The 16,480-nt window shown below is 40.8% G+C and overlaps 1 protein-coding gene across 4 annotated transcripts in view; it reads left to right on the forward strand.

Moving 5' to 3' along the window:
* The window catches only part of LOC112566096, a 38,777-nt gene extending 22,705 nt beyond the window's left edge, over window positions 1–16,072 (forward strand). For 3 of the 4 annotated variants that reach the window (XM_025242056.1, XM_025242058.1, XM_025242059.1), the window contains exons 19-26: window positions 850–948; window positions 1,681–1,791; window positions 2,393–2,498; window positions 2,812–3,739; window positions 4,619–4,768; window positions 5,020–5,091; window positions 14,715–14,790; window positions 16,011–16,072. In XM_025242056.1, the coding sequence (XP_025097841.1) occupies window positions 850–948; window positions 1,681–1,791; window positions 2,393–2,498; window positions 2,812–3,739; window positions 4,619–4,768; window positions 5,020–5,056 (1,431 nt within the window). In that variant the 3' untranslated portion in view covers window positions 5,057–5,091; window positions 14,715–14,790; window positions 16,011–16,072. The remainder of the gene's footprint in view (window positions 1–849; window positions 949–1,680; window positions 1,792–2,392; window positions 2,499–2,811; window positions 3,740–4,618; window positions 4,769–5,019; window positions 5,092–14,714; window positions 14,791–16,010) is intronic. The other variant, XM_025242060.1, reaches the window with a different exon arrangement.
* The last annotated feature ends 408 nt before the right edge of the window (window positions 16,073–16,480 follow it).

Genomic DNA, 16,480 nt, shown 5'->3' on the forward strand with positions numbered 1-16,480 from the left:
CTCGTTTCCTACTATACCACTGGATAAAGGGCCGTCCTAACCCGACATGGCATTCTAAATGGAACATTTATCGTCAGTTATGTTATTCTGTCGGTAGTTTTGTGTTAGGTGATGGGCGTATTAATAATCTGCCAAACATAATAACACACTCGATAATTTGTTCCGATTAATAACGCCTTTTAAGTCCGTGAAGTAAGCATATAGTTTGTGATAGAAATTATCATTAAAGTATACAGTTATTTTCACGTGTATGTCTTTATAATTTATCAGCCAAAAAATAATTCTCTCACACTTAGTCTTTTCTGCAACGACTAATCAAACATAGCATAAGTCGACATAACTGCAAAAAGCAGTAGAATTTTGATGTGATGAAGAAACAGACTCATCGTCAATACGATAGATTTTTATTACAGATAATATAACATCTTATTGCAAACAAAGAAACAGCAGCTATTATTAATGTATGTGTATATGTATGATTACCTGATTGTCAGTTTGCCGTTTGAAACCCAAACCCCATCAATCTTTTTGCACATCTTTTATCTCATGTAAACTGGAAGGAATATGAAGCTCTCCACTGACAGTTCGGATCAAGTGTTTGAGAGTTTCAATTACGTTGGGATTTTTTTTAACAGAATCAAACTTTACTGAGAGAACATGATTGAATTCATTAAAATGATTGCTTGATCCCCATCTTTCCTTTTTCTGAGCACAATTGTCAATAGTTAGCTCCTAGACAAGAATAGAATGAGTCACAATATGACCTGTGGCTAGTCTAAATTTAGTCTTCATCTAAATGTGTTGTGCTCATTCTGTGCTCTGTTTTCACTCTTTGTTTTTGTGTGACAGGATTCACTAAGCACTTCTACACTCGCCCGGCAACTGGACCTCAGAGACATCTGGAGGTTGGTTCAGAAGGATGTGGAAACAGAATACCTTGACTTCCACGTAAGTTCAGATATATTTTTCTAACGTTCATAGTATAGTCTCTCAAGGGAAAGATGAATGTGGCACGGTAGCTATAATACAATTGATGTGTACAGGACGTTCTGTTGACTTCTTCAAGCATGCTAAAATCACTGTATGGATCCGTTTTTAACCTTACCTTGGATTTTTCGACCACCATGAAACATTAATGGAAACAGTTAATATATGAACAGATCAGGTTATAGATTTTACTAACACAAAGTTCGTTTAGAGTCTAACGTATTATTAGGAGAAATCATGAGGTTTAATATTTTATTAGCTACCAGAAGCAACTATAATTTTAGTATCTTATTACTCCACAGTTAGAAAGCGAGCCTTTACGTGTAACTGTGAACATGAAACACGGTAACACTAGTTTTAATGCGTCAACAATTGAAGGCATTGTCGAATAAGGCAGATCTTTGAAAACAAGGGAATGATCTTGGCTTCTAAAAATAATCTGCGCGACTAGGAACCCTACAGCATGCAAACGCTGCACTGATAATCCCTAACAAGAGGTGTACCTGATTGTTTAATGGAAAGTGATTACATATGGACACGTTGGCGCTTTGTCAGCTATTTTACAAAGATGGCAGATTACAGAGCAGTTGAAATCTGAAAACCATTGTAAAAACACTTATACTAGGCCTTTATCCAGGTAACTTTTTTTCCTTATTTTTTGTGTTTTTGTTTGTTGGTTTGCTCCGTGGCCAGGAGGACAGTGGCATATCCTCTTCCACAGAGGAACTCAAAGAAAAGATACTTCAAGAGATTAAGGCCCGTCAAGATGAACTTGGTGTTCAACATGAAACCCATAAAATCTTGGTTTGTTTATTGATTTAGTTTCTTTGTCATTAAAACCTTTTGAGTTTTTTAAAAGAGAGAACTCCGTATTTTATAGTATATCTATTTGCTTTGAAACGTATTTATGTTTATGTTTTGTGTTCTTGTGTTATCTGAATTTTCTTACAAAGTTTAATGATTTTACAAAACGTGGATACAGCTTGCTTGACTCAGAATACAAATATTCCAGTGAAAACGGTCATACGATATTGGCACATTTTACAACAATATCTTTGGGATTAACTAGCCTTCACAACTATAGAAAAAGACTGCAGAAGTAAAACAGATCGGTGTGTAAGAGATTAGGTAATGTTTTATTGAGCATGCATACTGTACTGGTAGCTGTACACATCATATATGAAGAATTAAAATTGTGTTCAGTTTATTATTTTTGGGCTTTCCATATTTTATTCAAAAAGGCTATGCCGCCAATTCTGGCTTAACAGTCCCGGGATATTTATTGATAAGATGATCGAACAAGGAAAAAAAATTAAGTTCAGACAAATTGACTGGGGAAAACAAGATTATAAAAGCTTCTCTTTTGTGGCACCGCATCCAGTAAACTCTTTTTTTTTTTCTTTAGAGTGTCAGTCATCCCTTTGGGTCTCCCAAAAAATCGTGCAGTCATAGCAAGACAAGAACTCGGTGCTGTGACAGAAGTTTATCGTCTGGCAGCTCTCCTCTCGTCGGTACGTTAACAAGCTTTGTCAGCTATTCACAGCTAGATTTTACACAGATTGCGCACATGCTATCTACTAGGTGTCGTGGATTTCGAATGACTAAACTGTTACTACATTACTGACGTTTATTTAAAAATTTAATTACAGTTCGGAAAAAGTTAAAACTTTTGCTTGCCATACAGTTCAGCTTTACTGATGCTGCTTAGCGTTCCTCTGGTTCTCATTATGTCATGCATTAAGGAAAACCCACTAAAAATTATAACGACGATGATGATGATAAGGAGGAGGATAAGTATGAGGATGATATTGATGATACTTTCAGATGCTCTTACAATTGACTTCTTCAATGGCAACTATTACCCAATGGCCAAGAAGTCACAAGTATCAGACCCCTATCTTAACTACCTTCGTATGTCCTGCGAAGACGTGGACTGCATGGCTTGCCGAGCCGTTCGACTGGGGTTGGAGTTTCACGGCATGTCCTCCTGCCCCTCTCTTCAGCTCAAGTTTGGCCACGACAGAGTCGGCCTCAACGCAGCGACGACCTTGGATTACAACTTCAACTCCAGATCCAATTTTTCCCCGAACATGGCAAGCCACACCATGGTAGGTACGGACGGTAGTCAGTTGAACTACAGGCAGAACGCGGTGCCAGTTCTCACTTCAACCACTTCTTCCCCTGCTCAACACAGAAGGCTGGAGTTCGTGAGGTCTTGCGAGCGCTGGACCAGCGGCACTACGGACAGCGTGACATCCACCAGCATGGACAGCAACTCCAACTCCGACGTCTCTTCCTCCCGGGCGCTTCCTTGCGGTGGTGTGTGCGCACCTAGCGCCTGGCCAAGAGAGCGAGCTAACAATGAACAGGCCAAGCCCGCTTCTTGTGCTGGCCAGAGTTCCCCAGCAGGCTTCCGCCGCATGAGCTTCTTGGCTGCCGTGGACAAGTCTGAGAGCGAGCGACACCGGCGACCCAGCTACCGAGCGGCTATAGACCGCAGGTTCTTAGGTCTGGATGGTGGGGCGACGGTTGTAGACAACCACCTGGACAGGATGGAGGGACACGGGCAGGGAGATGGTCCCCAAACGTCAGGCGGGAGGACAGAAAATAAGAGCGTGACCTTTCAGCTGGAGGGCAACTATAGTTATGCCCACATCCACGGTAACCAGCACGTCCCTTCTTCGAGCAATGTCCTCCACTCGGACGTGGACAGCTCGGCCACCTGGATATCTATGTCTGCTCCATCAGCCAGGTGAGATTTCGGAGCTGAATCTAATTGGTTGTAGCGCCTTGAAGCACGGCATGCGTGTTGATTTATAGATGAAGATCGCCCCTTTACCCTGCCCTTGTGGTTTTAACACTTGTAAAAACAAAAAGTGGAGAGGCCTTAGTGTGTTTGATTTCGAATTAATTTGCAGTCACTGAATGTTCTTAGAAGACTCCACCTGATGACTTTTCACCCAAATGTGCAAAGCTTTACAGCAACAGTTTAGTCTTTCTTTTATTTATTTCACTTTGTTGTCTCATTCATACTTCTGTTTTTTCTTTCTTTTTATTTATTGTCTTCTCCTTCGATGTAACAATGTATTTGCCGTTTAATTCTAAACATTTTACTTGAGCATTTAAAGCACACAAAAAAAACCTGAGGAAAAAAACCCAATCAAATAAACTCGGAACTGTAAAGAAAAGAGCCACATTGTGAGATACAAAAACTATGCACGACAACGAATATCATTCACAAAAAGGCTATTTACACTCTTACCCTCTGCTAGTTATGTAGCCCGGCAAAAAGATGCGGTAAAACTTTTGATTGGTTTCAAGACACTTGCTCTTTGCAAGCATTGTGAAGGGGCAGTTGACATTTTCAAAGCTTTACTTCGTGGAAGTAGTGCGAATAAACTGCTGGTGTTCTAGAGGTCGACTCAATAGGAAACAGACGTTACACGAGTCGGAAGACCAGAGGCCCTTTGCGCTTCCAGTGTAGCTATGCCCTCGCTTGACAGCAAGTGTAAGTGTGAAGAAGTGAGGTGTACGTGTGGACAAGAACCGGATTAAAACATTCCCATGCCTCTAGCCTGGTAAAACAGGGAGAAGAAATAGGTGACTGATGAAACACATTGCCGCTCTGCAGAGCCGCGGGCGGTCAGGTGAGAAAGCTGTCAATCCTTGTAGAGGAAGATGGAGAAGATGTATCCAGGTCACCTGACAGAATGAGTCCATCCTCCCCGCGGGTCAAGTGTCCCTCTCCTCTGAGAAAGTACGCACCTGCTGTATTAGACAGGTGAGCTTATTTTGCATTGTATGCAATGCGTGTGTGTGCTATTCGCAGTTTGTACCTTTATTGCACCTTTATTAGAAATGTTTTCTAAGTTCAATGTGTGGATCTAAGGCCACTGAAAGAGCAAAAATTAATAATGAAGTGTTTAAAATAGATATTTCAAGATATTGTGCAAAGGTCATTATTCATCAAATGTGTGCGCGCGTGCATGGGCTTGTGCGAAATATTTTTTAAATGTTGAATTGTCCTTACAGAATGACGTCAGTGAAAGTGGCCATTGTGCTCATCTGATATCTTCAGCAGATAAAGTAGCAACAGAACAACGGGTAAGGCTGTCTACATCATCATCATCATCATCAGTTTCAGTAGTAGTCAATACCATCACCATAATCACGGTCAAGGCAGACAACACAAGTAACGCTAAATATTAGGAAGCTTTAAATACCTAGTTTGATTGACATATTTCCGTGTTCTACATCTGCGCTGCGCACATTTGTTTTAGAACAGCCACAGCAATGGTACCACTGTGTGTAAGAACTCCCAGTCAGTGTACCCACCGAAGTTAGACTATGAATCTCTTGGACATTTCATTTAAATCCGTCTCTAGGTGTGAAAGATGCATCCGATTTCTCCGACGCTTCGAATAAGTTCAGGCATAGGTAACGGAAAAGCGACTAGGATGTATCTTCTGATCAAGAACAATTGTCATGTATATTTACCGCGACAAAGCAGTAAAATCAATCTTGCTAAATAAATGACTTTCTGTGGGGAGTGAAGCGCTTTAGCGGCTACCCAACGACACACAGGAGAGTTCTTCTACTTGTATATGTCAAAATGTTTGTAGTTTTTGTGTGGCCTCGGAGCCAAAATCAATCGTTGACTGGTCCCGAGGCAAAATTGAAATTAGGCGACCAAGAAGTTTAATGAGCTGTCCCATTCGGGATGTTCTGAAGCTCCAGGTTTGCCTCCTTTCTGTAGGGCTCTTTTGCACTGTGTGAAATGTTAGACTCGATCAAGCAGCTTCCAAGCAATGTTACACTTTGTTAAAATGTATCGACATAACAAAAGAGAACAAAATACAAACAAAATACAGCGCAGTCGGGACTACTACCACTGGCCTGACATGGGTGTGTACTTTCACAAGTAGGATCGGATTCATTTATGTTTGCAAATCAGTCATCCGTGCAACATTGCCGGTTTAGTCCGTAATATTAATTCGAAAGCTATTGCAAGTGGCATTAATATGTGATAGGAGTTGCTTTCTCTCTTTCCCTTTCCGTGACTCTTTTCCTCTTTTCCTGCGTATACTTCTATCTAAAACCAGACGCGATTTCATATCTCAAACTTTTGTTTCTATGGTTCATCTTGATATTTTAAATAGTCTTTAAAATCTTGGACGCAAGATAAGGTCACTGTACAATGTGCCTTCATATAATTAAAGCTGAAACTCCATCTCTATTTGGTGAAGACTAGCTCCGCGCTAAAGATTGCAGCATCTGGAGCACTGTCTTACATTCCCTTCGGGTTTCATGAAAAAATAACTCGTGACGCGTGACATTTTATCACTATATCTGTATTATATAGTATATATCTCTTTTTTTTTTTAGAGGCAAGATCCATCTCTTGTCTTGTTCACTTTAATGCTAATCCAGACTAGCTGAACAGGAATGGACTAAAAGGGACCGGAAAATGCAGAGCTGGCCACAGATCTCCATTTATTGACTTGTACTAACCGACCTATGCTGGTCAGAATGTACAGGTCGTCGGGGGAGGGGGAGACCACCCCATCCTGCTTTCTAGGCGTTTCCAAATTCTTGAAATCTCACTCTCATCCCAGTGTGAAGAACAGAGAGTGCAAATGCACTTTACCGCTAAAAGAAAACTAAAGGGAACCAGTCGAGAATTATCTCCTAGCCACATTCAGAAAAGAACAGCTAATTAAGATTAATTAATGTAGTTAGTTTAGTCCTTGTTACTCCCCGATAGCATAGGGCCGCAGCAACACCTCTCCAACGGACCTGGTTTTGAGCAGCCCCCTTCAGTTGGACCTATGTGGTTCCGACGTCCTTTGACTCACTTTCTACGGTTTTTTCCAAGTCTGCTTTGGTCTCCCAACTCTCCTCTTCCCCTAAGGATTCTAGTCAAGTTCCTGCTTGGCAATGGTATCAGCTGGTTTGCGCAGGGCGTGTCCTATCCAGCTCCATTTTGTGCTTTTTGATGTCTTGGCTAGTGGCATTCTGGTTGGTTCTTTACCACAGGCTGCTGTTGGGACCTTTTCAGGCCATCTTATCTCCAAGAGATGGCGAAGGCATCGGTTGGTAAAGGTCTGGAGCTTGTTGTTGACGGTGTTTGTCATTCTCTAGGTTTCAGAACCATACAGTAGGACTGCTTTCACACTGATGCTGAAGATGTGGATCTTACTGAGGAAGGATAATGCTCGGAAATTCCAGATGTGGCGTAGGCTGTTAAAAGCATGCCTGGCTTTGTTGATGCTTTTGGTGTCATAGTCCGCTCCACCATCCTTGTTGACAATGCTCCCCATATACGTAAAGCCGTCTGTTTCCAAGATGGTCTCTCCTTGAAGTTGGATTGGGAGTTCCTGCTTATTATTTATTCTCATCACTTCGGTCTTCTTTCTGTTGACGTTTAAGCCAGTATTCTCTGATTCCTCTGCTAGCTTACTCAGTTTGGTGTGCATGTTTCTGCCTATGAGATAGGAGATTAATGTCATCTGCAAAGTCCAGGTCCTCTAGCTGTTTGGTGAAGGTCCAATGTATGCCGGTGTTGTTTTCTGTTGTTGTCTTGTGCATAGTCCAGTCTATGACCATCAGGAAGATTGCTGGTGGTAATATTCAACCCTGTCTTACGCCGGTCTTTATAAAAAAAGGTTTAGTGAGTTTGCCGTTGTGGATAACTTGGTAGGATGTGTCTTCGTACAAGCCCCGAATAATGTTTAGGTGGAATACCATAGTGGATCATCAGCCTCCAGATGACGTCCCTGTCTACGCTATCGAATGCCTTCTCAAAGTCCATGAAATGTTTATAGAGGGGACTGGAGGACTGACACTCAATGATGATTCAGATGGTGGCAATATGGTCAGTGCATGACCTATCCTGGCGAAACCCTGCTTGTTCTGGTCTCAGTCTCCTTTCTAGTGCCTTCTTCAGTCTCTCTAGAATTACCCTTGATAGGACTTTACTGGGAATGGACAGCAGCATGATCCCCCGCCAATGTTGCACTGAGAGAGGTTTCCTTTCTTCGGTAACTTGACCAGGTGGCCTAGTTTCCAGGAAGAAAGATCGATTTAAGTACACTTGTGGTTATCTAATTTTTTTTGGTTTGGTTTGGGCTTTTGTTTTTTTATTTTTGTTTTGTTTTGCTTTTATGGGGCTTTTTTGCTGTCTTATATATTTAAAAGTTGCAGATTGTAATTTTAAAAATCAATAGGATACAATTGGAAGCTGAAGTGTAAATACAACATTAGCGTGCTGTATGTTAGGATTTTAGCTCCAAAGAAATACGTCAGCCCTTCTTGACTTTTGCTTATTCCACGTACGTATATGTCTGTAGTGCTTGCAGACAAATTTTCCCTGAATTAACTTTTAGGACGAGACCAAAACACAAATTCGGTTTCAGTTTAACTATCAACATAATGAAGAAGAGCAGACGATGCAAACTCTCGTGTTGACGGATGTACAAAATCTCAAGCTTTATGATCTGCTGTGTTTTCAGCTTATTGGCTATAGGTCGTGGGCAGTGGAGGTCGAGGACATTTGGCATAAAAGGAGAAAAAGAAAGAGCAAATAAGTAAATTTCGACTTAGATAATTTTATCGTGTTTCGGATATTAAACTGTTTGATGAATTACCGAGATCTGACAGCCAACAACTTCGCGAGAGGTTAAGTTGCTCTCGGCAGAGAGCCAGCTGTCCAGAGATATACGTCCGTGCTTATAAAGATTTCAGGTGAAGATAACTCATGGCTGACAACCAGTGCAAGCGGGCATTCTGATCATAACTCCCCAACTCTGGATTTAAGTATCTTCACGGATAAACAGAGGCTCGTAGCTTACTAGTACGCGAGTGGTTTTCTGAAGACTTCAAAAACAAAACAAAAACGCCAAAAAATTAGTTAATTTTTGCATAGCCAACGAAAAAAGTTGCAGCAACTTGTTCTGACATAATGAAAATAAGAGTGAAAAATATACTACAAATGTGTACGACAAAGATTAGTTTGGGCTGATCAGCCCCTTCCCGCAGGTACCACATGGCTTGGCGTGGTAGCAGCGGGACTTCGGGGTTCCTTTACGATTGCCTGGACCAGCGCCACACTTCATTTCGCTAACTGCTGGCTGTCTGAAAACGCCCAGGACTAGACTAATGGGTTTCAGACTAAATGAATCACTAAATTCTATAGCACTATATAGTTTTGTGTTTACAAAGAGGATGTGGAAGGCTATGGCTCTTCTCACTCTAGCAGATAAAGACAGACTGTTTTGATTTAGTTAGTGGAGCAATAGGGCAAAGAATTGCGACGATCATCGTCAACAAAAGTAGCCACATAGCAAAGGTTCTTATTTTAATACAAACAACTGTTAGGGATGTAAACAAGAAGGCCAATTCTCTGTTCTGCAAGTGGTACGATGGCGATCTTATCAGGATGCAATAGAAATTTCTTAATATCACACAAGCTAAAAGACTGTAAAATTGTATTATGGTTTAAAGCACAAGACATGCATAACTTAATCGATTTTCTTAATTCTTATTCAATTCTACCGAACTCTAAGTGTTTTACAAGTTCAACATGAATATCAGCGCACATCCATGTCAGATTAAGAACACAACTTTGGCTATGAGGGGAAGTGGTGTATCCAAAAGATAGTCTGTCAGGTCTATCAGGTCAGGCACTGTACTGTTTAGCGGCAGCTCCTGATGGCGAGTTTCGAGATGTGAGTACTTTTGTCAATGGACACAATACGGTCTGTGATGATCATTTTCTCACACGGTTGACAAGGTTACGGATTCTTAAATGATCTTGAAGACTGCAGATACAAATGTCTCCTACAAAAACTCGCTCCTAGCATTCCAAGCATCCTAGTCTCAGTGATTTATTACGGCCATCTGAGTGCAGAACATGTAAATACTTGAAACTTTTACTCTGCTGTGGAGTCTTTTATCAATAGGTTCCGGAAGACGTTTAAATTAATCTATTTTTTATTTCGCTTCCGAAATTCTAATCTATAATTAGAAATGTAGTCTTTACCGACTATTATTTTTAGTTTCGTTATTATTTTTATCTCCGTCTTTCACTCTAGATATCTGTTTGCCTGTCTGCAAGTCTGTCTTTCTGCCTGCCTATTCTTCCTTCTGTCTATACACTTGTATGACTGTATATCTGTTCCTCTGACTCTGTTTTGTCTCCATTTCTTTCCCGAGAGTAATGTATAAAGTGTCTTTTATATCCGTGCTTGCTTAACGACGCTTGCGACACGAGTGCATAAAGTGAATTGACTGACTCTGGGCTGGGTGAGGTCAGAAACGTGAACATTATGTGCGCCATAATTTGAAACTTCCACTGGACTTCACTTCAGCCATTGAGATAAGGCACATAGCTGTCAGGAACTAACTTCAAACCATATCTAGCAATGTAAGCGCGTGTCTTCCTGCTGGCAGGATTAGGATACGACCTCGCTAGTGCTAGCGATATCTCTCTTCCTTGTAGTATATTTTTATCTTTGTTACTTAGTCAGAGGGTTAGATGTAAAAAAGCATAACGTTTGTTTATTCTGTTACCCTCGTAAATAAAGAGTTGTCATTTGTCCTATGTAGTCAGCGAATAGCGATGGAATCGGAAGATGTTTCTACTGGACTTTTTAATCAATCTTTTTTTTTTTCTTTACTTAAAGTCTTAGCTGTTGTGTACATTTTAGTAGAGCAGGATATCATAAATATTTAGGCTTCTCAATGTTGCACTGTACCCTAATCACATGAAAACTTATTTACTTGTGTGTGTGTGTGTGCGCGCGCGCACGTTCGTGGGTTTGAGTTTTTATGTGTCTGAGATAGAGTAAGGTGAGGCACCAGCCCGTTCCAAGTGTGAAGGGAGGTGGTCCCGGGAATGAGCATTAAATTATTTATCCACACACACCCACTCTGTCTTTGCATACGTAGTAATGCACGTAGAAATGGGTACACAGCTCTGTTTTAGGAAATTTTCTCTCTGTTCCATTGTTTTCAAAATCAAATGCAGCATAAAATCGTCAAGTTGGAGAGTAGGGAGAGAGAAACGTACAGAGAGATTAGAGAGTGAGACATAGCATGTAAATAAAAGCAGACGGAATGAGGGAGGGAACTACATCATTAGCAGGAATCACCGACGTCCACGTATACTCGTACAGGGTCACCGTGTGGCTCCTTTATGCTCGCTGCACTCTGACTTTAGAAGCGAGCGAAATCAGTTCCGCCTCGTGGATAATGCGGATGTGTTGGCAGTGAGTGTGCACGCACGTGTTGACTCGTTACACTTTATACAGCTTTGTTCGTGTCAGTGCAGACGGATTTCACAACAGTTCTTTGGAAGCAATCTCAACCTTCTTAATCACGGTTCGTCGTCAGTAAGTGAAATTTGAGATTCTCTTTAATAATGAAGTGACGTGTTAATAGTAATTTACTAATTAATCTCTCCTCGCTTGTCTGTCAAGTCTTTGACCAAGCCTCTCTCTCTGATCAGGTCTCTGCCTTTCATTAATCACACGTCTGTCACAGTCACAGTCACAGTATCTGTCTTTCTGTCGATAGCGCGAAGAAGTCACGACCACTACCTCGGTCCTCCATGCACCTATGCACTGATGACGTATTGCCCACAGGAGGTCTGATTAGTATACTTATCTGTAGCGAGGCTAGCTATACAATTTTGGAATTATGTTTTTCTGCCTCTTCGAGCGAGAGTCATTATACCGACGATCTCATTTTCTTTGTCCTCAAACAGTATGGATTCTCTTGCCTGTCAGGACAATATTTTACTTTGATTTTAGAACATATTTTACTTGTCTGAAGCCGATTTTCGAACCAGTGAGATTCTGCACAGATGCCATAAATGCCTGAGGTGCATGTGTCACAGAAAGTTACTAGTGCAAATAGAATACAGTGTCAAAATGCAGGCACAGGTATCCTAGATACAGTCAAAGATGCACGTGCAGAAATCTCAGAGGATTTCATAAATGCCCTTGCATGTCAGAGAGAATATCAGAGACGTGCAGACGTGTCATGTTTAAAGTAAACCTCTGCCTGAGTATCATCTTAGGTGCTCTGTGTTTTGTGTTGGGTCAAGCTGCGCTTGCGAAGTGCCGACGTCGGTGTGGGATTTAAAGCCAGAAATCCGCCAGATCTTGAGACGCATGCGCACTGCCATAGCTTTATGTTTACACAGGGCTTTGATATACCTCCGCCATAAAACTTTTTATCTCGTTATATTCTTGCCCTGACAAGTTCCGCATTATCGTGTCGACTAGGTTTTACTCTGATAACATTTAATTACCGATGACTGTGCAAAATGTTCTATAGGCAGATGCAAAAGACTGTCACATGCAACATAAGTGACCAGTTGTGAGCTGGACGAGCAGATGTATCAGGCTCCATATCACATGCAGTAACCGTCTGGCCTGGGGAATTCTTTTTAACGAGACCAACATGACGACTCTGGCTACTGTTTAAGCTAGTTTAAAAGGCAACTATGACTGGATGCTTAATCGAAGTTCTAGTTTATCTGTTAAAATCGTAAATTCCATTACTCACGGACCCAGTAATTAAAGCATAAGAGAACATCTTTTATGATTCATGACAAATATTTAGAGTAAACCAACTTCGCGATGACTTCTCTAATAACTTTTTGACAAAAAGAACTTTTTTCCTTCCTCCTTTCAAAGAGCATATTTATAGTGGTTATAGTGGTGAGCCATGAAAATGCCAATTGTACATTTTAGGCTGTTTTCGATTTCAGTGTATGCCCTTTTCTATTTAAAAATTCACTTTTGTTATAGGAGAGTATCCTTTAACAAGACATTTTCTATAATGTATAAAAATAAAATATCTCATATATATATATACACTGCAATTTGAATAAAAGAGACACCCTGTAATTCTCTCCTTGACCTGTTGATTCGCGTTGCTAAACGAGCGTCAGTGCCGAAAATGCCAGTTGTCGGAAAACGATTCTAAATTGGTGTGTATGTTCTTAACTGTCGTGTCGTTGAATACCTATTTTGCCAGGGAAAAGTGGTTGTATGAGACTTTCGTGAATATTGCCACGATCAGAAATCGGTCTGGCAAAGTAATTCCTCATCGTCGTCGGTAAATCTTTTGATCTTCTAGCTTTACAAGTAGTTCTGAGAAAGGTGGTAATGAATTTGAACAGTCACGTGGAATCCGCTCATTGTGGTATGATTGTTCCGTCAGCTTCTACCGAGCTGCTGATGTTAGAACGGAAAATTAGCTTTTGTTTGTTAGTCCGTGTGCTGTTATAACTGAATTGCGGCTGCAAACTCCTATACGTGCTGTAGGACATGTTGTCAGCTGACTAGAGTTGGCATTTCGCTGCTACAGAGACACACGAGAGTACCAGGGGAAAAAACTCACCCACACACTTGCAGACGAGCCAATTTTCTCAAAAACTTGAAACACCCAATTTTGTGACTTCCCTTTCCTGTTTGTTCTCAAGCGCCAGAGGCGTAAATTTTAAAATAGTTGGGTACTTTTGTGGTAAGTAATTGTTGTGATTTTTATTGCAACCACAAAGCTAATGTGGGGCCAGCCAGTTTAATTTACCAGGAATATGACCATCTCTGTGGCCAGATGCCCGCTCAGTCAAAGTATGCGTCGCCTCCTGTGCTCATGATGCCTGCTGGCTGTGCTAGATAATATCCAGTGTGGAATTCTGTGTACGGGGATTGGTTAGCACAAGTGTATGAGCACTACACCTACAGGCTGGAAAAGTGAGCCAAAAAAAGTAGGTATCGTTAACAGAATATCCTCCATAAGTCCTTGCTAGCCTGCAAACGGCTCGTGGGGGCCCGTTCGTGTTCTGTATTACGAGAACCGGAGAAACGCTGAAGCGATGAGGTACGTCGATTAACGGTTCGTTAAGAAAATTTCACGTCAGGATCTTGTTCTGCGGAGAGTAGACGGTACTCTCTGGTCTACGTAGCTGTTGAGCAAACTATTATTCCTGTTAATAATTCCTCGCTTTGCATTCAAGGACACTAAAACAGTCACTAGCTCGCTTTTCTTTGCAGTAATGCGTTTCTCTTGTAAAAGCATGTGTTCAATATTTCGTGAAGTCACAGTCGATATTCCCGATGTCCTTCGCCTTATTTGTGTCTCCAACTTTCTCATTGGCTGGTACGGGTTTGACCTTAACACGAGTAGTGAACAAAGATGTAACTCGGCAGTCACATGTAAGTCATTCTGCACGTGCTGCAGTTTTTGTTTGTTTGTTTGTTTTTATGGCTCTAAGATGTTAGTTATTACTGCCTATCCTGCCTCCAGTTTGACATCACCCTAAGATATTAAGCTTGGAGATGTTACCTGGATTGTAACGGTGGCAAAGTTTGACATTAAGGGCTGCTTTGTTGGATGCAACTTCTTTTTTAGAACATTGGCTTTCCTTGCTTTTTAGAAAGTTTTACGAAGAACACAGACCGTGGAAGGAAAGTCAAACGTAATGATATCTTACCAAATTTTATAGACTTAGATTGAAAGTGAGTCCACGTTGTTTCTCTCTGCACTTGTGATTACTGAGGTAAGAATCCTCTTTCTTTGTGTTCTTTCTTTAGTTTCATTCATTAGCTAGAAGATATAGGTAAACATATGTAGCCAACTGAAGAATGTAGGGGTATGCTATTGATGTGTTACTAGTTATACGTACAGGTGAATAGTTTGTGTGTTTTCTCTAGGCATCTCCGATACCACCGTGGCAGTCTGATTGGCAGGACCCGCAGTTTGTGAATTCATCGTCTGCTGTGATTTTTGGTGAGTGGTCATTTCTTACTGATGTCTTCCGTCAAAAAATATGCTTATAATATTAGCAAAACTTGGCCGAGGCAAGTTTATCTTCGCTCAAACGAAGAAACACATAGGTAAACATTCATTTGTATTCAATATAAATGTATATCTTCTCTTTTATGTGCGCACACCTACAACTTTGAGGATAGAAGAAAAAGCTGCAAGTTTCACTTCTGTAGCTCCCCTTCTATATATAAATATAATACGAAAGATATGTATATAAATATCACGCCACAAAAGGACCCTCAAGTTTTATTGCAATGACTATTCAGCTGGTCTGAAATTAGAACATAGGTTAATAACCACTCTTTGCAAAAGCCTCGAGACAAGAACAACTCCATATTGTCTGTGCAAATGTAATAGAAAAAAACGCGATTGAGAGATAGCAAGTCTTTTACCTCCAAAAGTGAATCCTTTACATAAACGTTTGCTGTCTTCTGTTCATGCCTGTGAGTCTTTGCTTTCTCACGAGGCGTTGGCATGGAGATTTTCAAGTAGAGCGAAGCAAGCAATCAGTAAGTTGATTGTAAAGAGAGCAGGAACATCCGCAAATGTGTTTCCAGATAACACGGGCGTCCACCACTTCCCTTGCTTTCCAGCAACCATGCACCCTGCTTTCCGATCTTGCTCTTTGATAACTGACTCGTAGAATCACACGGTGGTAATTTTTGCAGTTTATCTGTGGTTTAAAGTTCAGTAGATTTCTGATGGCTAATTTCAGATTCTTCTCTTTACAACGATAAAGATGTGTGAATGACAACTGTGCGAGTGTGTTGGTGTTTTATAACAGAGGCATCATTGTCAGTTACCTATCGTTCAAGAAAGCTGTATGGATCGTGGAATTAATATTAACCATTATTTCGAATGAAAATAAAGATTAAAAAGAAAATAAAGAAATAAACCTTTATTTATACATTCAATAAGTCTTAAAATCAATGTAAAACTAGAATAATTTACTCGCAAAAAATGGCAAAAAAGATGTGTCTAGCATTAGACCAACATAATCTTATAAGCAGTTTACTTACTTGGTTCAGTACCAGCACGGATTATACATGATACCAGGCCGAAATATATGAGAAGATTATTACTAATGTTAATATTATATGTGTGATGTATATATTGTGTTAATGTTTAGATTATGATGTTTTTTTTACCCAGTATCTGTCTGTTGCTTGTCGCTCCCATAGACGAGGACATGAATGGCGGGGATGACTACCAAGTATGCGGCGACGAGAGAATGCCAGCTCACTTCCGACAAAACAGCATCACGGAGAAACCCTTTGCGGACGATGCGACATCGTCAGTTTCTACTACCACATCAATCTCCGAATCCAGGGTGATTTTAACCGGTGACGATTCCTTTATCTTGGTAAGTTTCTAAAAAGTTTCTAATGACATAGAAACAAGTTTATATATATATGAAGTCCCACACGCGCGAACACCCTCACATTGGCACAGGTACACGATTTGGAAGACAGAAGAAGCTAGAGAGAGCAAGAAAGTGTAGAGAGATAAAGGAAAATGAGGGGCTTCAGAGAATGGACATGAACCTGAAAACAAGCACGATGATGAAATGCTATGATACCATTCGACGATGACACCTCAACAATACATTCAAAGCACACACTTCACACGCACGTGCGTGCGCGTATGCATC

The sequence above is a fragment of the Pomacea canaliculata genome, linkage group LG6 (assembly GCF_003073045.1).
Source record: "Pomacea canaliculata isolate SZHN2017 linkage group LG6, ASM307304v1, whole genome shotgun sequence".
Taxonomy (NCBI): domain Eukaryota; kingdom Metazoa; phylum Mollusca; class Gastropoda; order Architaenioglossa; family Ampullariidae; genus Pomacea; species Pomacea canaliculata.